This window comes from Pleurodeles waltl, chromosome 4_1 (genome assembly GCF_031143425.1).
Source record: "Pleurodeles waltl isolate 20211129_DDA chromosome 4_1, aPleWal1.hap1.20221129, whole genome shotgun sequence".
Classification (NCBI taxonomy): Eukaryota; Metazoa; Chordata; class Amphibia; order Caudata; family Salamandridae; genus Pleurodeles; species Pleurodeles waltl.
The window spans coordinates 195,348,344-195,370,414 of NC_090442.1; the positions used below are offsets into that span (position 1 = coordinate 195,348,344).

The window sequence follows — 22,071 nt, forward strand, 5'->3', positions numbered from 1 at the left end:
CCTTGTAACGCCCCCTTCTGTTGTCTCCGGGTATCAACTCTCTCCATAATAGGAATTTGCTGCCCACGGCCTCTTGACCACAAAATCGTTTTCACGCAGGTTAATCCAAATTGTGTCCGTCTCCTTACGGCACCAGGAACCACACCTTTAAAACAAACAAGAACATTTGACCCTTGCTTTCAACAATATCCTAACTCTTCCAGTGAATAACATCTGACTAGAAAACTGCCTGCATAGCATTTTTCTGCTGTCACCAGTGCTTAATTTGTGCTTGTTGTGTCAGGTGCTGAGCACCAGCCCTTATTTTTGAGGGCCAGGGCTTATTCTTCTGCCTCAAGCATTTACTGCGAGTAAAAGACACATATGGGAAAGACGGATGAAGGGAAAAACGAAAAAGCGTCACAAAGGGAGAAAGTAGAAAGCTGCAGGAGTGACCTGAAGGGGCAGGGAGTGGCTGTAAATGGATTAAAGACGCCCAAGATGGCTTCAGGGTTACACTGCCTCCGTATTCTGTGCTCGCACATTTAATTGCAGCAGCCGTATGCTTAAGAGGAGGGCTTTGGGCAGTGGCACCTTTTTATTTACAAATTAAGCACTTGCTGTCACCCAACCACCCCCTTCCTCTTTGCTTCCTTGACCCCCATTATTCTGAGTGAGTGTGTCCCATAGTCTTCTCCCAGCTCCCTTGATATCTTCTTCAGCATATTCTACAACTGAAAATGTGTCACTCTTGACCCTCTGAACAATTCCTCCCCATGCAGCCTACCACCCCTGGTCCCCAACAAACTCCTCTTCCAATACACCAGGCACAAACGGGTGACTGGATAAGGCTTTATGCACACAGTTTCCCCCACACCCTCAGATATATCTTTGAGTTCTGCAGCTGTATGGACACCCTTTCTAATGATAACTCCATGTCCTCTCTTCACACGAATACTTGACCCCTCTTACCCAGACACTCCTAAACCCGAAAAGCTCCAAAGAACATCCAAAACATAAGTGCAGAAAAGAGCACCTTCTCGCCTTCACCTCTGTAAACTTGAGGCAACAACGTCTTAACTTTACAAAGCATTCACCATGTCAAAGTTCTCAACCTCTTCCCTTTTCCCTACTCCAACCCTCCAGCATCCAGGCCCCAATTAAATTGCAGACAGCACATAACCCTACAATATCATACCAAAAAATGCTAACTTACCCTTTATAGTTATACTCGACAAAACTTTGTCGATCAAATACATAATTAATTTTACCATATCTTCAGCTGACATTCATCTGTCCAACCCAGTCCTTCGAAGCTTGCACATAAGTCCCTAGATGACACTGGCAATAACACTGTAACCAGCTCCATTATCTTCAGTGGCATATTTCTCAGAAGCTCTGTGGCATCTACGTTTTATCCTTGTCTGCTCCCAAGGCAAGCCCACCAATCCTCCTTCACTGTGAACGAGACAAAGCATCTGCAGTGTCATTGTCAGTTTCTGAAATGTGCCTCACTCTGAATACAGTATTATACTTCAGACAATCCTGCTTGAACGTGTGCAGCAACTGTAGCACTCTCAATCTTCCTGCCCTTGCGGTAACTGCTGACAAACCAGTTGCCTCTATCTTTCGCCCACACCTCCGTCCAGTGATCTCCCTTCCCATCTTTCCTATGCACTTTAGCCCACAAAGGCGAGCAAACTAGCATCTGTGCCACGACTCCACTTACCGACCTGTGAGTAAGCTTTGCTCAGCACAAACCTCCCTTGACTTTTCCCCCTGGCACTAGAAGTACAGAGGCAGGTGGTGTAAGGAAATGCCTCCTTGGCATGGTTACCCCCTGATGTTTTGCCTTTGTTGATGCCAAGTTATGATTTGAAAGTGTGCTGGGACCCTGCTAACCAGGCCCCAGCACCAGTGTTCTTTCCCTAAACTGTACCTTTGTCTCCACAATTGGCACAACCCTGGCACCCAGGTAAGTCCCTTGTAACTGGTACCCCTGGTACCAAGGGCCCTGATGCCAGGGAAGGTCTCTAAGGGCTGCAGCATGTCTTATGCCACCCTGGGGACCCGTCACTCAGCACATGCACACTGCTTGCCAGCTTGTGTGTGCTGGTGGGGAGAAAATGACTAAGTCGACATGGCACTCCCCTCAGGGTGCCATGCCAACCTCACACTGCCTATGACATAGATAGATCACCCCTCTAGCAGGCCTTACAGCCCTAAAGCAGGGTGCACTATACCACAGGTGAGGGCATAGGTGCATGAGCACTATGCCCCTACAGTGTCTAAACAAAACCTTAGACATTGTAAGTGCAGGGTAGCCATAAGAGTATATGCTCTGGGAGTCTGTCATACACGAACTCCACAGCTCCATAATGGCTACACTGAAAACTGGGAAGTTTGGTATCAAACTTCTCAGCACAATAAATGCACACTGATGCCAGTCTACATTTTATTGTGAAATACACCCAGAGGGCATCTTAGAGATGCCCCCTGAAAACATACCCGACTTCCAGTGTGGGCTGCCTAGTTTTTGCCAGCCTGCCACACACCAGACATGTTGCTGGCCACACGGGGAGAGTGCCTTTGTCACTCTGTGGCCAGGAACAAAGCCTGTACTGGGTGGAGGTGCTTCTCACCTCCCCCTGCAGGAACTGTAACACCTGGCGGTGAGCCTCAAAGGCTCACCCCCTTTGTTACAGCGCCACAGGGCATCCCAGCTAGTGGAGATGCCCGCCCCTCCGGCCACTGCCCCCACTTTTGCCGGCAAGGCTGGAGGAGATAATGAGAAAAACAAGGAGGAGTCACTCCCCAGTCAGGACAGCCCCTAAGGTGTCCTGAGCTGAGGTGACTCTGACTTTTAGAAATCCTCCATCTTGCAGATGGAGGATTCCCCCAATAGGATTAGGGATGTGCCCCGCCCCCCCACAGGGAGGAGGCACAAAGAGGGTGTAGCCACCCTCAGGGCCAGTAGCCACTGGCTACTGCCCTCCCAGACCTAAACACACCCCTAAATTCAGTATTTAGGGGCTCCCCAGAACCTAGGAAACTATATTCCTGCAACCTGACGATGAAGAAGGACTGCTGACCTGAAGCCCTGCATAGAAGACGGAGACGACGACTGCTTTGGCCCCAGCCCTACCGGCCTGTCTCCTCACTTCAAGAAAAACTGCAACAGCGACGCATCCAACAGGGACCAGCGACCTCTGAAGCCTCAGAGGACTACCCTGCATCTAAAAGGACCAAGAAGCTCCCGAGAACAGTGGCCCTGTTCAACAAAACTGCAACTTTGCAACAAAGAAGCAACTTTTAAAGACCACACGTTTCCCGCCGGAAGCGTGAGACTTTCCACTCTGCACCCGACACCCCCAGCTCGACTTGCGGAAAACTAACACTACAGGGAGGACTCCCCGGCTACTGCGAGCCCGTGAGTAGCCAGAGTTGACCCCCGTGAGCCCCCACAGCGACGCCTGCAGAGGAAATCCAGAGGCTGCCTGGTTCAAGGAACCCGACGCCTGGAAACCACACTGCACCCGCAGCCCCCAGGACCTAAAGGAACCGAACTCCAGTGCAGGAGCGACCCCCAGGTGACTCTCTGCCTAGCCCAGGTGGTGGCTACCCCGAGGAGCCCCCTGTGACTGCCTGCATCGTTGAAGAGACCCCCGGGTCTCCCCATTGATTCCTATGGAAAACCTGACGCCTGTTTGCACTTTGCACCCGGCCGCCCCAGCGCCGCTGAGGGTGTACTCTCTGTGCCTGCTTGTGTGTCCCCCGGTGCCCTACAAAACCCCCCGGTCTGCCCTCCGAAGTCTGACTGGAGACTGGAACCGGGGCACCCCTATTTCCATTGAAGCCTATGTGTTTTGGGCACCACTTTGACCTCTGCACCTGACCGGCCCTGAGCTGCTGGTATGGTAACTTTGGGGTTGCCTTGAACCCCCAACGGTGGGCTACCTTGGACCCAACTTTGAACCCTGTAAGTGTTTTACTTACCTGTGAATTTAACATTTACTTACCTCCCCAGGAACTGTTGATTTTTGCAGTGTCCACTTTTAAAATTGCTTATTGCCATTTTTGGCAAGACTGTACATGATATTGTGATAATTCAAAGTTCCTAAGATACCTGAGTGAAATACCTTTCATTTAAAGTATTGTCTGTAAATCTTGAACCTGTGGTTCTTAAAATAAACTAAGAAAATATATTTTTCTATATAAAAACCTATTGGCCTGGAATTGTCTTGAGTGCGTGTTCCTTATTTATTGCCTGTGTGTGTACAACAAATGCTTAACACTGCCCTCTGATAAGCCTACTTCTCGACCACACTACCACAAAATAGAGCATTGGAATTATCTCTTTTTGCCACTCTTACCTCTAAGGGGAACCCTTGGACTCTGTGCACACTATTTCTTACTTTGAAATAGTATATACAGAGCCAACTTCCTACAGGTGGTGATGCAGCACCCCCAAAATAACCATGCTGGACTACAGAAGGTGGATGAGCAATGAAAACACCATTAAAATGTGTGTTTATCTTATCACATTTGTTGTGAGTTCAAAGGTCAAATGTCAGACTATGGCAATTGCTGCATATTTGGAAACTGGTGTTTACTTTTATTTGTCTGATTGCAAAGTCATAGGGTTTTGCAATTGACCTAGGTGGCAATCTTGCTGGGGTACAGGAAGTATAAGGAAAGGCTGTAGGATGTCGGTTTTTTCCAACACACATTTAAAAGCCTGTAAATGAGCTAAGTACATATTTCAGAATCTGTCACCAATTACGAAAGAACAAATGAAGCTTTTTTTGTAAATCTGAACTGTGATGAAAACAACGTTTTTTTGTACAATCAAAACAAATTCGGCCACTTCACCTGGTGATGTGCGTATCATAAATGTTCACTAAAGCACGATTTGTACACATAATGATTTGCGTACTATATAGTTTAACAAATAAAACTGCATGTCTATGCAAATGTGCTGGCCATTTGAGCAGAAAATATGTTGTCTGTAATTACTGTACACTATCACACCAGTGCTCCTGAATTCACCACCGGCTACATACCACAGCTTTACCACTCTCCTGTTCAATGGGCATGGCACACTTGGTACGCTTTTTTGTGATTTTGTGTGACACTTGGATTTTTTACAATCTCTATGACTTCAGTGATATATCACCCAGGGGAGGCTCCTCTGTTAGGGCGGAAGAGCCTCACCCCACGCCAGTAGTGGCAGCTGCAAAACCTTTACAAAAAAAGAATAATAAACTGTGTTTATTATCATTTTCTTGTAAAGGGGCGGGCCATGGTGAGACGAGCAGTGAGAGGGAGTGCCAGCACTCCCCCTCACAGCGCATGTGTGATTTGCCGACCGTCTCAGACCGGCCAAACACACATGCGCAGTAGGCTCTCTCCAGCCCAGCACTGCGTTGCCGGACTGGAGAGAGCATGCACAGGCTCCTAGTCTGCCTTGGAGCTCCCTGGCTGGGCGCTCCCAGCCAATCCTGACGCTGCTCTGAGCAGCATCAGGATTGGCTGCAGGGCAGGCTGGGAGACAGTGCCTGCAGCCTGTCTACAGTAGAGGAGCAGCACAGTGGTGACGGCAGTGGCGGCACAGGTAAGTGTTTTTTTTTTTTTATTAATGTTTATTCCCCCCTCCACGCGCCACCCTGCCCCTTCCGTGCCCTGGAGCTGCGACTTATAGCACCCCCACTCTGAAAATTATTTCAGCACCACTGCTCTCACTACTGGTGCCAAAAGATGTCCACTCCCAGTCTCTCTGATAACCTGCTTCTAGTCCTCCCACTGCCATCCTGCCCACTCTAAACTCCCCCATCCTCTATTCACACACTAGTTTGGCTTACCCGATCAACAGCAACAGCCATCCACTGTTTCATTCCCTTGGAAAAGGATGGCGACAGTTTGACAGCCCGCCCCTTAACTCCTCCCACTCCACTCCATAATTCCTGCACAATTATGTCCTTGCAGTCCCCCAGACGGCTTCACCCACCCAAAGAGCCTAGGGATGGACCAAAATATGGGGTGCCTCTAAACCCCGACTGACAATGTTTCCTGGAGCTCTTTGCTTTCAGTCTGCCCGTAACCCAGGGACCCCCTGAGCATGCCTTGCTTACACTACATTGATTTCAACCTTTTTAACTAAAAGCATTAACATTGATGTGAAATATTTTTGTGCCTTCTTCAGAACTGTTTAACCTAATTGGAAATGTGTATTCTGCTGAGTGGAAATGCTTTCAAATATTATTTTGGATTGAGTGCATGGTACTGACAGGGTCAGACAGGGACAGAAAACAGGCCTGGGCATCAAAATAAAAGTGGCCTCATTAGTGAATAAGAAAGTTAAAAAGTTTCACACATTTCCTAATAGGGCAGATATGAACTGATATGCTGCACAAGTGTTTTGCGAAGATTAGGAGACTGCATGTATTTGTATGTACAACAGGCACTGTTTGTGGTGATCTAAGGAAAACCAACAGTGCAAATCAGCTCACCAGACTATAAAGCAGCCGAAAAACCTGCAAAACAAGCTGCCCACACACTGACCTTTCAGTCTACTTTCAGTCACTGCCAGGTTGCCCTACATGCTAGTCCGACCCTGGTTACTGTGAATGTAAGTGATCGCTCAGCCTTATAGCTGGTGATATTTACCTTGACTCCTCGGGGATACGTGGGTTGCCTTATTTTGTTGAGTGGATTGTAGAAGTGGCCATAAGGCCCTGAAACTTCTCACTATCTGACATTCGAACCTTGGGCAGAAGTAGATCTCAGTTGGCCATGTCTGGCCAGCACACAGGCAGCAACAATTCAGGATGAGAGAACAGAAAGAGCTCATGCACCACAGATGGAAGCTTGACTTTTCCCTCTTGTTGGAGCTGTCTAGCTCGGCCCCTACACAATGCAAGTAACATACCCAATGTACATTTGGATATTCTATGGAGATAAGAATTTTTCCTTTGCGTCACGATGAATGGATAACTGATCAAGCGAAAGAGTGGTGCTTCCAGAGCTAGAATGATCTGGCAGGTTGTGTTCAATATGTCCTGAAAACCTGATGCGAACTGCTGCACAAGATTACACAAGACCAGTGCATATGTTTTTGAGCTTTGGGAAGGCGGTCGTACTGTGGTGATCTATGTTCTACTTCCTGTTTTTCATGCCCAGGTGATGAGGAGTTGCTTCAAGAAGTGCTCTTCGATGCAGTAGTAACAGCTCCCATGGAGGCCTATTGGACAGCGCTCGCCCTGAACATGTCACAGTGAGTTCCCTACAGCAAAGTGATTAGTAGAGGGTCGATATAGTTCTATACTTGTATGTGGGTCTGCTCTGGTGAAACTCATATGTGTATGTGAGCGAAGTGAAATAAGAATGATAGAATCACAATTGTATTCCTTATAAATGAAGAAAACTTTCCTTTTGCACCTTGTCCATTCTTTCTGGTGTTGTAATGAGGGTCACAAAAAAACCCTCTATGTAACTACAATCTGTGTTTGTGCTTTTGAAAGTCTCTACATGTTTTGACTGATCTTCACGTCAGTCAATCAGTGGATTTAGATAGCATGACTAATCACCCGAGAGGGTATCCAGGCACTTGAGGGTCATGATGGTTCAGGTGACTCAGTCGCACAATCATTCAGGAGGGTAAGCAAACCCCTCCTGAATTAAAGGGTGGTGAGATCCCTGAACCACAGGGTGAGGGCATATGTCCTCCCTACGCTATATAGTTACCAATGCAGAGTAGCCCCTAGATATGAGGCACTCAGAGGAATACAAGGAAAGGTAGCTTGCCACACCTGTACTCCACACTACTACTTGTGGGAAAGGAAAAAATCTTTTTTTATACGTATAACCCTCTCCAGCACTAATAGTGGCATGCTTCATCATCAGGTGTTGCCTACAAAGGATGTGATGTTTAGTCCATGGGATTTGGCAATGTAGGTGCTAATGTAGGTGTTGAGGGGGGCGGGGCTGAGGGAGGAGCCTTGAGGAAAACCACAGATGGTGTCCATCAAATTGCCAGCTTTCATCAAGAGAGGTATATCAATACTAAGAAACTTTATGGTGTGACATGCAAGCATGCTAAACTATAGGCCTGATAGTCATTGCTTTGCATGATGAATACTTGGCAATAAGGGCCCTAATATATACTAATAACCTAAATGAAAACAGTAAAACATCATCTTCAAGTATGATGGTGGACAATAGGATTACAATGGTTAACCTTTTAACTATAAAAAAAGGCCACAGAATGACAATGAACCATCATGGTAGAAGGTTGAAATCTTATGTGATTTAATTGGCTGCATTTAATAGATGGACTCTCTAATAGATAGAGTGACATTGTTTTCTTCTCTCTGCTGAAATAAAAAATTGGGATTCGTGACCATGTCAGAAAAGAATCACCCTGCTCTCTGCCTGCTTTCCTGAAAATGTGTGTATTTTTATCTTTTTCTGCAGAAGCAATGAAGACGGAATTGAGATGGCCTTTTTGGGGACACGTGCTGGTCTTATGAGGAGCAGCCCCTTCATTGGATCTGAGAAGCTCTCCAACAAGTGAGTATGTTATTATCTAAGAATTAGAAACCCTGTCACTGGGGAAGTCTCCATGTAGCTGCCTAGCCACTTGCTCTGGTTCAAACCATGCCACTATATTAGTGCTGGCGGGCAGGGGTTTAGACATACGAGGTTGGCCTAAGGGTGTCCTCTCACAAACAAGAACTGAAGCTGGTGTCCTTTCTCTGGCATTCTGCATGACCCTGCACCTGCCCTCCCTCTCCAGAACTTTAGAGCTGTTAAATTCTTGAGTTTTCGTTTGCTTGGGCACTTGGAAATTCACATTTTGCTATTAGGGGTTTAAGTGCAGGGGTCATGTATGGTCTATGTTAGACTCAGCCATCCAGTTGGTGTTAAGCCTAAGTGTTGTTGTCCCAGATGAGGTGTGCTCCTCACGGACAGTATCTGTTCTTCTTTAATTCTGAGGTATTATATTCAGGCAGGTCTGGTTGAATGAGAGTGGGTGGAGTGCAGACAGACATTGCTTGACACTCCCTTTTGTTGTCTAGCTGTTTTACTTCCAAGACTTCCTTGGCTCTCCTCTGAGATATACAGATGTTCTGGGGTATTTGGAAAGATCTGTGTCTTGTATTAGGACCATAGTCATTATCCTGCTTTGCAGCATGCATGTTCATAATATTTATCACAAAATTGATAGTGGACCACTTGTACATATGAACAAATCTGTTTATATACCTGGCAACCTATTATATGCTAATATAACAGATATACTGAAAGGTTTTCAATCCCTATGCATTCCTTCAATGATCAAACGTCCAGATATCATGTTATGTAATGTGTATTATATAGTTATATGATCTTTTTTGGGGGATTTGGAAAAGTTTTAACAACTCCTAAAATAGGATTGCGAAAGGATACTGGTTTGGTATCTGGAAGGGGTGTATTATATCTGGAAGGAGGGTATCTGGAAGAGGTATCTGGAAGGCGTCACTTCCAAATGGGTAATCATTATCTAATGTAAGAATGTTTTGTGACCAAAATCCAGTTGGAAAACATTGATATTTTACAGACACCTCGGAGGTGGTGGCGGCAATGCACCTGTAAAAAAAGAAGTAGTCCCCGTGGGTCCATCTCCCCTGAGTGAATGCAAATAACATGTTTGTTAGGCAGTGGTCCATGGCAGCATTGCTCACTATTAAACAAGTAACAAAAATAGTAACATTTTCTTTTTACACACTGTCTTGTTTCCTTTAACCCCTTTGCTGCCAGGCCTTTTCCCCCTCCAGTGCCAGGCCTTTTTTTGGCTATTTGGGGCAGGGCGCGCTTAGGCCCTCATAACTTTTAGTCCACATAAGCTACCCACGCCAAATTTGCGTCCTTTTTTCCAACATCTTAGGGATTCTAGAGGTACCCAGACTTTGTGGGTTCCCCTGAGGGAGACCAAGAAATTAGCCAAAATACAGTGAAAATTTTGTTTAAAAAAAAAAGAAATTGGAAAAAAGGGCTGCAGAAGAAGGCTTGTGGTTTTTTTCCCTGAAATTGGCATCAACAAAGGGTTTGCAGTTCTAAAATCACCAGCTTTCAGGAACAGGCAGACTTGAATCAGAAAACCCAATTTTTCAACACAAGTTTGGCATTTTAATGGGACATAGCCCATTTTTACGATTTTTTGTGCTTTCAGCCTCCTTCCAGTCAGTGACAGAAATGGGTGTGAAACCAATGCTGGATCCCAGAAACCTAAACATTTCTAAAAAGTTGACAAAATTCTGAATTCAGCAATGGGTAATTTGTGTAGTTCCTACAAGGGTTTCCTACAGAAAATAACAACTGAAATAAAAAAAAATTGAAATTGAGGTGAAAAGAACAGCCATTTTTCTCTACGTTTTACTATGTAACTTTTTCCTGCAATGTCAGATTTTTGAAAGCAATATACCATTACCTCTGCTGGACTCTTCTGGTTGCGGGGATATATAGGGCTTGTAGGTTCATCAAGAACCCTAGGTACCCAGAGCCAATATATGACCTGCACCCTGCAGTGGGATTTCATTTGCTGAAATATAAAGAGTCAAAAATAGGTATCAAGAAAACCTTTGTATTTCCAAAACGGGCACAAGATAAGGTGTTGAGGAGCAGTAGTTATTTGCACATCTCTGAATTCTGGGGTGCCCATACTAGCATGTGAATTACAGGGTATTTCTCAAATAGACGTCTTTTTTACACACTGTCTTATATTTGGAAGGAATAAATGTAGAGAAAGACAAGGGGCAATAAAACTTGTTTTGGTATTCTATGTTCCCCCAAGTCTCCCGATAAAAATGGTACCTCACTTGTGTGGGTAGACCTAGTGCCCGCGACAGGAAATGCCCCAAAACACAAAGTGGACACATCACATTTTCTCAAAGAAAACAGAGGTGTTTTTTGCAAAGTGCCTACCTGTAGATTTTGGCCTCTAGCTCAGCCGCCGCCTAGGGAAACCTACCAAACCTGTGCATTTCTGAAAACTAGAGACCTAGGGGAATCCAAGATGGGGTGACTTGTCAGGCTCTCACCAGGTTCTGTTACCCAGAATACTTTGCAAACCTCAAATTGTGGCTAAAAAAACACTTTTTCCTCACATTTCGGTGACAGAAAGTTCTGGAATCTGAGAGGAGCCACAAAAATCATTTGCCCCCATGGGGAGTGGCCCTTGTCCAAGGGGCCACACCCCTTATGCACCAGTAAAAAAAAAAATACTGGTGTCTAGTGGTTTCTGCCCCCAGCAGGGGCAGAAATGGCCTAATAATAATTTGTTCCCGCCCCGGGAGCGACCCTTGCCCAAGGGGTCGCTTCCCAAACATTAAAAAAAAAAAACAATAAATAAAATGATCCCTGGTGTCTAGGGCAGATCGGCCTAATAATTTTAGACTGATCTACCCTCAGGGGGCAGAAATGGCCTAGAAATAATTTCCCCCCCCCACGAGGAGCGGCCCTTGCCCAAGGGGCCGCTCCCCTTATTTCACATAACAAACAAAAAAATAATTCCCTGGTGTCTAGTGGCATTTCTGCTGCCTGATCGCATCGCGATCGGGCAGCAGAAATGCTCAGAGAGACATGAAAGGAGACGAAAGGCCTTTCGTCTCCTTTCATGCCTCTCTGCCCCCTCCACGTGATCGGAGGAGAAATGCTTTTGCATTTCTCCTTCGATCGGGCGCTGGAAGCTGAGCTTCCAGTGCCGGGGGGAAGGCCTAGTGTGCTGACGTCATCAGATGCCACAAAAGGTTACGAGGGCAGGGCGTAAGGGGAAGTGATTCCTCTTCCATCTCTGCCCAGGGGAGGTGGGTGCTCGGCCATCGGGGTGAGCACTAGCGCTCCCCCTGAGGGCCCATAGCCGGATGAGGTAGTCTCGTCCTCGCCACGCCCGGTGCCGAGGATGAGACCACCTCGTCCGGGGCACCCAAGGGGTTAAGGAAAACGGGCTGCACTAAAAAAAAAAAAGCTTTATTGAAAGACGCATGGTGATGTGCTGGCCCCAGCAGGTCTCTATCCCGGTGATGGTCTCAGTTGTTGTGAGTTTCAATGTGCAGCTTGTCATGATATAGGCTGGATTGTGACCCACTACAATCGGAATTTTAAAGAACTGACTGATAATTACATGTGTTGGTTTTAAAGAATCTTTACAGGTTGCAGAAATACTGGTTGCAAGTCGAGGTCAGTATTCTGTGATCCAATAGTCATGTATCTGGACTATATAGGGCTTGGCTCAGAAAAATAAACCTACAAACTTTTGTGCAAGTTAACATTTTTTTGATGTTCACAAATTGTGAGTTAATAGTAACTTTATGAGTGAGGAGACTCTGCAGTTGGGGCATAGATCTCTACACATAAAAAGATAGGACAGGCCTGTCTTTTAAAAGTGTAAGCTTACCTTTGTGAATCAAGACAGAGTCTGAAATGGTCCCTGCAAAACCAGCACAACATCCTCTCGCATGGTGTCACATGTACACAGAGAGGCTTAGAATCAAACTTCATCCTCAACCAGGTCAACAGGCATTTTGTATCTTGGAATGTACACTAATTGGATACAATAGGAGCACACCAGAGTAACTATTATAGTGCCGCTAATTCAAGATTACTAAATCTTTACAAATGCCTTGGCCTTCAAGCAGCTCATTCAACATCAGCTATCAGCGTCATTGTGTACAGTAGACTATCTGTAGGTCAGGCGCCTCTGAGATCAACAGATTCAAAGGCAAACAGCTATTTGCACTCAATGATCACAATCAGTTTGTATTGCATGCCATACAACCCACAAAATGGCTGAATAAAAGCGAAGTGACCGAGAAAGCACCACAACCACAGACATGAGAGAGGGATACCCATCTTGTAGCATCCAAACACTGCAATGAAAAATGTCCTCCCACTAGATCCTTTCACCAGACCCCTTGACCAACACAATGAGAGTACAGGGCAGCAGACTGTGAAGCGGATGGTTTGACAGCTCACGGATGTTTGTTTCAAAGTTAAATCGGCCCACATGGCTATGAGCGCTACGTAATCAAACAAGACAGTGTATTGAATACTGAGGACATTACCACAAATTCTATGAGAAGCTCAATCAGATTTAAATGTTGGTTGAATGGTCAGATGACTTGGTCCTGAGGAGACCTTTAAATTCATAAGGGGTCGAAACATCGACATACCCACCTTGGTTTCAGTTTGAATTAATAGCAGCAGGGACTGTGAATTACTATACAGCACCCGACATTAAACAAATATTGTGGAAAACCAGGGTAATTCTACACTGTCTTACTGTATATATGTTTTTGAACATTTTTTCGCATTTGTAGCACTGTGTCACCTGCACTTGGTTCACTTCCTCCATATTACTCTATATAAATTGCCAATATATATGTAATTGACAAAAAACCATCAACAATCAGTTGTTATTCCTTCTGGTCTCCATTGTTTTTCAATATTAGTTGAATGCAGAAAAAATGTATGATATTATGTATTAGATACCTTTAAATAATTAAGAGGTTTCAAAGCTTGAATGAGTCCCAAAGGACTGATGTGTATATCTTTCATCAGACCCCAGCACATGCGTTGTTCAGGCAAACGTGGTTACGCTTGCGTTGCAAACATCTGCGTCGTTCATGACGTGTTGTTTAGGACGTTTTCCCTCAAAAGATGCTGCCGGTAAAAAGAAGTAAAGCGTTAAAATATTCCTAAATCTTGAGGCCTGATTCACAAAGCTAGTAGCACACCTAGGCTGGAGTTATGTGTGCACCTGTCTTGGTTTATGAATGTAAATTCTCATTTTTTTATTCACAAAATGTTAATTTGTACTGCTACACATTATAATTCTGGCATATTAAACATGCTCGGTGAGCTGAATCTTGGGAACTGCTTGCCTAAAGGCATGTTACGATCCAGTTCCCAGAAGCACTTATAAATACCAAGACAAATACCATGAAAATCACAACGGAAGGCATTGTATGTCTTATTTGAACCCCAAACTGTGGAATGATTAAAGATTTTTTTTAAAGTCTCAGTCCATATTGTTAAAAGAAAAAAAAATGGAAACATGGCTATTTAATAACTAATGCCATATAATCTGGAAGTCGGTATTGCAGCCATTCAGGCAGTTTTTAGTTCTCTGGCAAGCATGTGTAGCAGTGCACTACACACAAAACATAAATTCACATTTAAAGTGTTGTGCTCAAACATAATATTACGCATTATAATGTAATAGTATATGTAAGAAAATCATTAAGAGTTACAGGGCAGAAGTGCTTTGCAATTAGTCAAACATACGAAAACTTACGAATGTGGCGGGTATTCACATATCGTTGTACGGATTAATGAGGTGGTGAAATACTGCCCAGCCTGGATCAAAAGACTATATTACATCATCCTTTAAAATGGGTGTATCTGAAGGGCTGGGCAGCCATCGCATACATATGAGAATGCCCAGGTCCCAAACAACTACAGCAGGATATATGTGGGCAGAAGTAACAGAAAAATGTTCTGCAGTTTTATGAATCAAAACATATCAAAGGTCCTTGTCAACAAGAAGTATCTGCACAATATCCTCCTGAAAAAGATACTCACAGACCATATCCTTATGTTACATTGCGCAAAAATATAAATCGAGATAGAGGTACCAAGCAGCCTCAAATTGACCTAGGTCGCCCACGACCCTACACATACCGCAGAACACACCCTGGACTCCATTTCACCTCCAGCAACCACATCAAATACACCCATGTCACAGAACTCACATGGATTGATCACTCCATTGTCCACTTCAGCATCTGCAGCCCCCGCACCTCCACCTCCAAGATGACCAGTGCCCCCCCCTGGAGGTGGAACAAAATCTCAGAGACTAGATGGGCAGACACCCTCAACACCTCCAACCCCACTACTGCCACCAACCTCAAACAGGGAGTGAAAAGTTTCAATGCCTGGATCACCAATGGCACTCACAGCATTGTCCCCATCAAGAGCAAAATCCTCCAAAAAGGCCAGCTGGTACACCCAAGAACTCAGAACGGTGAAACAAAACAGCAAACAGCTGGAGAGGAGATGGCGCACCAAAACGACACCTCCAACAGAGCAGCCTTGAAGTCCTCCCGCAACCTCTACCACTGCCTGTTGACGGCAACAAAGAAGAAAGCCCTTGCCACATGCATCAAAACCAGCGCCAACAACACCAAGAAACTTTTCAACATCGTTGAGGAATTCTCCTACCCGGCTGCCAGTGAAAACAACATCACACTCTCACAGGAGCTGTGCGACAACCTCACTTACTTCATCCACGACAATATTGCAAACATATACAGAAACTTCGAACCCTGACCCACACCTACAGACTTCTTTGATGGATACGCCACCACTGTAACTGACATGAACCACACACTGACCACCTGGAACATCCTCTGCACCCAGGACTCGGGGTGGATGGAGTTTTTAACTCTGCCATCGGAATTGGAGGAATTTTGAAATTCCGTGCTACTCCTGTAATGTAAAGCCATTCGACACCGTAACCCACTGCATGCTGATCAAAAGACTCCACCACATCAGCATCCAAGGGGACGCGCTCAATTTGGTCACCTCCTGCCTCACATGAAGAACTCAGAGGATCCACCACCCACTTTTCTCCTCTGAACACAAGGAGATCAACTGCGGTGTTTCCAAGGGCTCCTCACTCAGCCCTACACTCTTCAATGCATAGATGATCCCGCAGGCCAACATCGTCAGATCCCACAGTCTCAACAAAATTTCCTATGCAGACGACACCCAACTCATCTTCTCACTCACCGACGACCCCGACACCACCAGAATCAACATCCACAGATGCATGACAAGTGTCACTGACTGGATAAAGAACAACTGCCTGCAGCTGAATATTGGCAAGACGGAAGTACTGATCTTTGGCAACCACGGCAACACATGGAACGACTCCTGGTGGCCATCAGACCTAGGACCTGCACTCACTCCCTCCGACCACACCAGAAACCTCGGAATCATCATTGACAACAAGCTCACCATGAATCACAGATAAATGCTGTTGCCTCCACCTGCTTCCTCACTTTGCACACACTACGTAAGATCTTCAAGTGGCTACCCCTACACACGGGATGCACTGAGACACAGGCCCTCTTCACCAGCTGATGGACTATGGCGAAGCCTTCTACGTAAGAATTGCCACACACCTCCTACAGAGACTTCAGACTATACAGAACGCCACAGCCAGACACATCCTCGGCCTTCCCCAATAAACCCACATCATACCCCACCACAGGCAACTCCACTGGCTCCCCATACAGAAAAGATGCCACTTCTAGCTGCTGACCCATGCACACAAGGCTCTACACAATCAAGGACCCATATACATTAACCAATGCCTGATCTTCCACCAACCGTCAAGAAGACTATGCTGTGCCTCCCTTTCACTTGCCCATACTACCCACATTGACTGAAGCAGGATTGGAGGACGCTCCTCCTCTCACATCGCAGCAAAAACCTGGAACAGCCTCCCCACGCACCTCCGGACCATCACCTTACTTCTGGAATTCTGAATGGCCCTCAAGACCTGGCTGTTCAGATAAGCCTCCCGGACCTGCATGCTCCTGGATACCCTATCAGGTAATTAGCTGCACTTTATAAATCTTCATTGATTGATTGATTGATTGGTTGATAGCTGCCTGCCTAATAAACTTTAGAAAAATATGGGGCGCAACGTGACACCCAGGTCAAAATGTTTAGTTACTGGAGATTGAAAGTACAGAGGTCAAACAGGCGTTTTAGCCCACTTTATGCGCCCACTTTAGTACTGTGGTATTACAGAAGGGAAAGCAGACGCTTATGAGATATGTTCTGTAGTATGGCTTGCATCAGCACAAATTATGTGCTGCCCTCGTTTGCATGGGGATTGGCCCCTTGCCAATAAAAGAAACCTTTGTGTTTGTGTCAGCGCCATATTACAGTCACAGATGCAGTTAAACATGCCATCAGGAGATCACTGATGATGGCACACACGCAGTACTCCCCCTGAGGGTGACCCTTTTCAGGGGGCATGGGGTTCAGAGGGACCCCCAACTATCCCTCTGCAGGTGGGCGCTGTCACCTCCTGCAGGAGAATCTTTGCCCCCACTGAAAGCAGGCCAAGTTGCTGTGCCCATTGAAAGGCAGTCTGGTGGCTTCCGGATAGCAGTCTGCCTTACACTAATGTATCATTGCCAGTGCAGGCGTGGGTCTGCACCTGCAAGGGGACCAGTGCATGTGTGGTAATAGACTACACTGTGCCAAGTTGCCAAGGCGCACCCAGTTAAAGGTGGCACTTAGAATCAGACATGGCCAGGGCAGTACCACAAACTCGAAGGCTACTGGACACTTGCACTAGTTTTAAAGTTTGGCGAACAATTGAGTGTGGTCCAAGATATAAACCTCTGCCATACAATTACCGATAGTAGACTGAGGGGGTCATTCTGACCCTGGCGGCCGGTGACCGCCAGGGTCACCGACCACGGGAGCACCGCCAACAGGCTGGCGGTGCTCCCGAGGGCATTCTGACGCGGCCAGAAAGGGTAAACCGGCGGTCTCCCGCCGGTTTACCACTGCCCTTGTGAATCCTCCATGGCTGCGGAGCGCGCTCCGCAGCCATGGGGATTCTGACACCGATGGCGGTAGGGGGTGCCGCGGGGCCCCTGGGGGCCCCTGCAGTGCCCATGCCCATGGCATGGGCACTGCAGGGGCCCCCGTAAGAGGGCCCCGCAAAGTATTTCAGTGTCTGCTAAGCAGACACTGAAATACGCGACGGGTGCAACTGCACCCGTCGCACCCCTGCAACTACGCCGGCTCAATTCTGAGCCGGCGTCCTCGTTGCAGGGGCATTTCCTCTGGGCCGGCGGGCGCTCTTTTGGAGAGCGCCCGCCGGCCTAGAGGAAATGTCTGAATGGCCGCCGCGGTCTTTTGACCGCGGTGCGGTCATTCAGCGGCAGTACCTTGGCGGACGGCCTCCGCCGTCCGCCAAGGTCAAAATGACCCCCTGAGTGATCACTGACTTGAATGGTGAGTGGCAGGCACAGATCAGACCAGAAACTAGAGAAATCGGAATCTGCCAAAGGTGTGACCAAAAAGAAGTAGAGATGATGTCTCCTAGATTGGCCATCACACAGACATATATGGGACAAGTATTCCCCCACATTCCGGTAGAAAATAAAGACTTCTTGGGGGGAAAATAAAAGGCAAACACCCACCTTTGCTTCGTTCTTGGGAAACTACCAAAAACAGAAGGCGGTGCCATCCTACTTTGAGTATCTCCCAAAGAGATATGATCGATGCAACAAGAAAACCATTTTTCACAGTTACATTCTAAGGCAAAATACACTATTGTACGTTGAATGAATAAATGAATACGCATATTAGTAAACCACAACAGCTACCCATCTAGGATGTCCTGGCCCTCAGTTATGCATTCTTTAATATAATGCATACATATACCCTGATACTTGTCGGACTTGTCATGCCTGTGAAATAGCTCGGATTGTATTGTAGATGGGGGTATTGTGGTGCCACCGTCGTAGTGTGTGGGTTGCTGGGGGGCGAGGAAGAATGGGGCCTTTGAGCAGTGCTTAATTTGTGTCAGTGTTTGTTGGTGCTCGGCACCGGCACTTATTTCACAGTACCGGCACTTATTTCAAAGTCAACCACATGATGAAGACTTTTCACTTTAGTTAAAGGGGCCGTGTGGCACAGAAAGGGCTATTTCTCTAAAGTGTGGAGCCCGTGCCAGGGCAGACACTGCTGTCATGTTGCAGACAGCCTGGATCGGCCAAACTATGCAAGGCTCACTGCTTCATAGTTACCTGTGAGCAGCCTAGCTCATGTGTGCAGCTCATCTTACCTGTGAGCAGCCCATCTCACCTGTGTGCTGCTCATCTCACCTGTGAGCAGCCTGTCTCACCTGTGAGCAGCCCAACGCACCTGTGTGCTGCTCATCTCACCTGTGAGCAGCCCATCTCACCTGTGTGCTGCTCATCTCACCTGTGAGCAGCCCAACGCACCTGTGAGCAGCCCATCTCACCTGTGTGCTGCTCATCTCACCTGTGAGCAGCCTGCCTCACCTGTGAGCAGCCCAACGCACCTGTGAGCAGCCCATCTCACCTGTGAGCAGCCCATCTCACCTGTGAGCAGCCCATCTCACCTGTGTGCTGCTCATCTCACCTGTGAGCAGCCTGTCTCACCTGTGAGCAGCCCAACGCACCTGTGAGCAGCCCATCTCACCTGTGTGCTTCTCATCTCACCTGTGAGCAGCCTGTCTCACCTGTGAGCAGCCCAACGCACCTGTGTGCTGCTCATCTCACCTGTGAGCAGCCTGCCTCACTTGTGAGCAGCCCAACTCACCTGTGAGCAGCCCATCTCACCTGTGTGCTTCTCATCTCACCTGTGAGCAGCCTGTCTCACCTGTGAGCAGCCCAACGCACCTGTGTGCTGCTCATCTCACCGGTGAGCAGCCTGTCTCGCCTGTGTGCTGCTCATCTCACCTGTGATCAGCCCATCTCACCTATGAGGAGCCCAACGCACCTGTGAGCAGCCCGCCTCACATGTGAGCAGCCCAACGCACCTGTGATCAGCCCATCTCACCTGTGCGCAGCCCAACGCACCTGTGCGCAGCCCAACGCACCTGTGATCAGCCCATCTCACCTGTGCGCAGCCCAACGCACCTGTGCGCAGCCCGCCTCACATGTGAGCAGCCCACCTCATTGTAAACAACCCTGAGCATTTTCTGCCGACCCCCACGTTTTCAGCACTCCGTTACTCTTTACTTGTTTGGTTTTCACTATGTAAATACCGGTGTGAACATACACGTACAGAGAATCATCAGCAGTCTCTCGATCACTGCTCAGAGCTCCTGATCTCATAAACCACGTGATACCCAGTACATTCCATAAAAGACATTGCAAGAAATCTGCTTAAAGCACCACTTAATGGACCAAGGGTATGATTTTAATGTAACAGGAAAGGCCACACTTGCAGCTTCAAGGTCCAAAATTCTCACACTTCTGGCAAAGAGCGTATTGAGAATCAGGAAGGAAAGTGGATTTTCCTGAACACTAGCGCCACCTGCTGGCTAAAACTAGCAGTATGTCTGCGCTTCCTAGTCGTGCATTATTTTCAAGCCGGTTTAGCCTCTTTCCTGTTGCTGTTGGTGTGCGTGTTAGTAGCTTACACAGCAGCCAAATAGGACAACTGTGGGAGGAATCTGTGTGTTAAGTAGCCAGACGCTCTCCATGTTTATTTTATTATTATTCCAATGTAATGATTTTTGTTGCCAAACGGTAGTGCAATCAAAGTTGGTTAAACACGCCCTTCGAGCAAGAAAAGAGAGGGGAGTGAGAAACTGCACGCAAAAAAACGTTAATTCAAGTTCGAAACCCTGACGAGGCGTAAAATGATGCCCACCCCTACACACTTGCCAACAGACCGGATTCAGGCGGGAGACTCCCCATTGTGAAGCCCAAATCACTTTATTTGAGATGACACCCGCATGACATTGAATTTGCCTCAAAAGAAATAAATGGGAAAATCCGTTCCCCTGATTTCTTTTTCAAAATCTCCCACTTTCTTCTTCTAAAATGTTGCGTGTACGCCTGTAAGGCAGTGGGCCCTACGCCCCCATGCCCACACAGACTGCTTGTATGCTTACTCAACTTGCCACGAGCATGTGCGCCTGGCCCAGTGCTTAATTTGTACTTGTTTCCGGTGCTGAGCACCGGCACTTAGTTTTGAGGGCCGGGGCTTATTCTTCTACCTCAAGCATTTGTTGCGAACAAAAAACACATATGGGAAAGACGGAGGAAGGGAAAAACGAAAAAGCGTCACAAAGGGAAAAAGCAGAAAGCTGCAAGAGTGAGCTGAAGGGGCAGGGAGTGGCTTTATAGGGATTGAAGAGGCCCGCGATGGCTTCGGTAGTACGCTGCGTCAGTATTCCATGCTCGCCCATTTAAATGCAGCAGTACGTTTTTATTTACAAATTAAGCACTGGCCTGGCCCCTTTTGTTAACAGGATCCTTCTCTTTTTCTTTGTTCTCATTAAATTATTTTCCTTTTGTTCTCGTCGTGCATCGGTACGCTCTGTCTTCGGTGCTGGCCAATAGGACCTCAGGAGTCGACCAGCTTCGGGTGTTGGGCTGCAGGTTGGTAATAATCAGGGTTATCTCTCATCTATTCTCCTCGTCTTCTTTAGTGCTGACTGGAGCCTGGCCAGGCGTTGCTTGTTCCCTCTTCTGGGACCTTCTTGGAGCTCCTTCTTTGAGCAGTAGGTAGTCATGGGTCTGCCTCACTTTCTCTTGATTGGATAGTGCTGGCGCCTTGATGCTGTGCTGTCATCAGACATCATTAGTGTGGGTGTGGCGCGCTGTGCTATGAGGGTGCAGGTGTCGTGTCCTTTGCTTCCCTGGGCGTGACCTGCATGAGTTACAGTCTATTGATGTCACACCTGCATGCTCTTCGGGTACTGAGATGGATTGCAGTGTTTACATTGTACTGCTCTCTTCTGAGTGGGATTTTGTGCACCTTGTGTTGAGCATTTGCCTCTGCTGTGTCTGTGCATGGCCCTTAGGAAGTGCTGGGGGCGGGGGTTCGGTGTGACTGGGAAGAGAACATGAATGTTCTTCCTTCGCCAATGTAGATGCCCTGAGTCTTTATTTTATGATTACTGGTTCTTCCCTGTTGTGTTAGTGCTCACAGTCTTTCTTTTTGTTAGCAGGGAATACCCTGGTAAGTTGGTGCCCCTTCAGGCAGTGGTGGGAGTGTTCATCTCTCAGGTGCTTTAAGCAAGCTTCCTCCTGCCTCTGGTGCCTTTTTGTGGCCAGCCGTAGACTCCCTCAGTCTTCCTCTTCTTTCTGCAGGTGTCGATTCTTGGTGCAGCAGGACTGCTTCAGGGTGCAAGGAGTTTCCTTTTTAGGTCGAGCGCGTAAGCACTCTGACCTGTTGTAATCTACCTGTGGGCTTTTAACCACGCCCACTGCACGCCAATCAGTAACACTCGTTTGTGGGGTTGCCTTTAGAAAATCCTTT

The 22,071-nt window shown here is 47.0% G+C and overlaps 1 protein-coding gene across 1 annotated transcript in view; it reads left to right on the forward strand.

Annotated features, from left to right (window-relative positions):
* CACNA2D4 (calcium voltage-gated channel auxiliary subunit alpha2delta 4) overlaps positions 1-22,071 on the forward strand; it is an 861,469-nt gene that overhangs the window by 385,435 nt on the left and 453,963 nt on the right. Inside the window, exons 23-24 of the mRNA XM_069228087.1 lie at positions 7,159-7,252; positions 8,452-8,547. Coding sequence (XP_069084188.1) covers positions 7,159-7,252; positions 8,452-8,547 — 190 coding nt within the window. The remainder of the gene's footprint in view (positions 1-7,158; positions 7,253-8,451; positions 8,548-22,071) is intronic.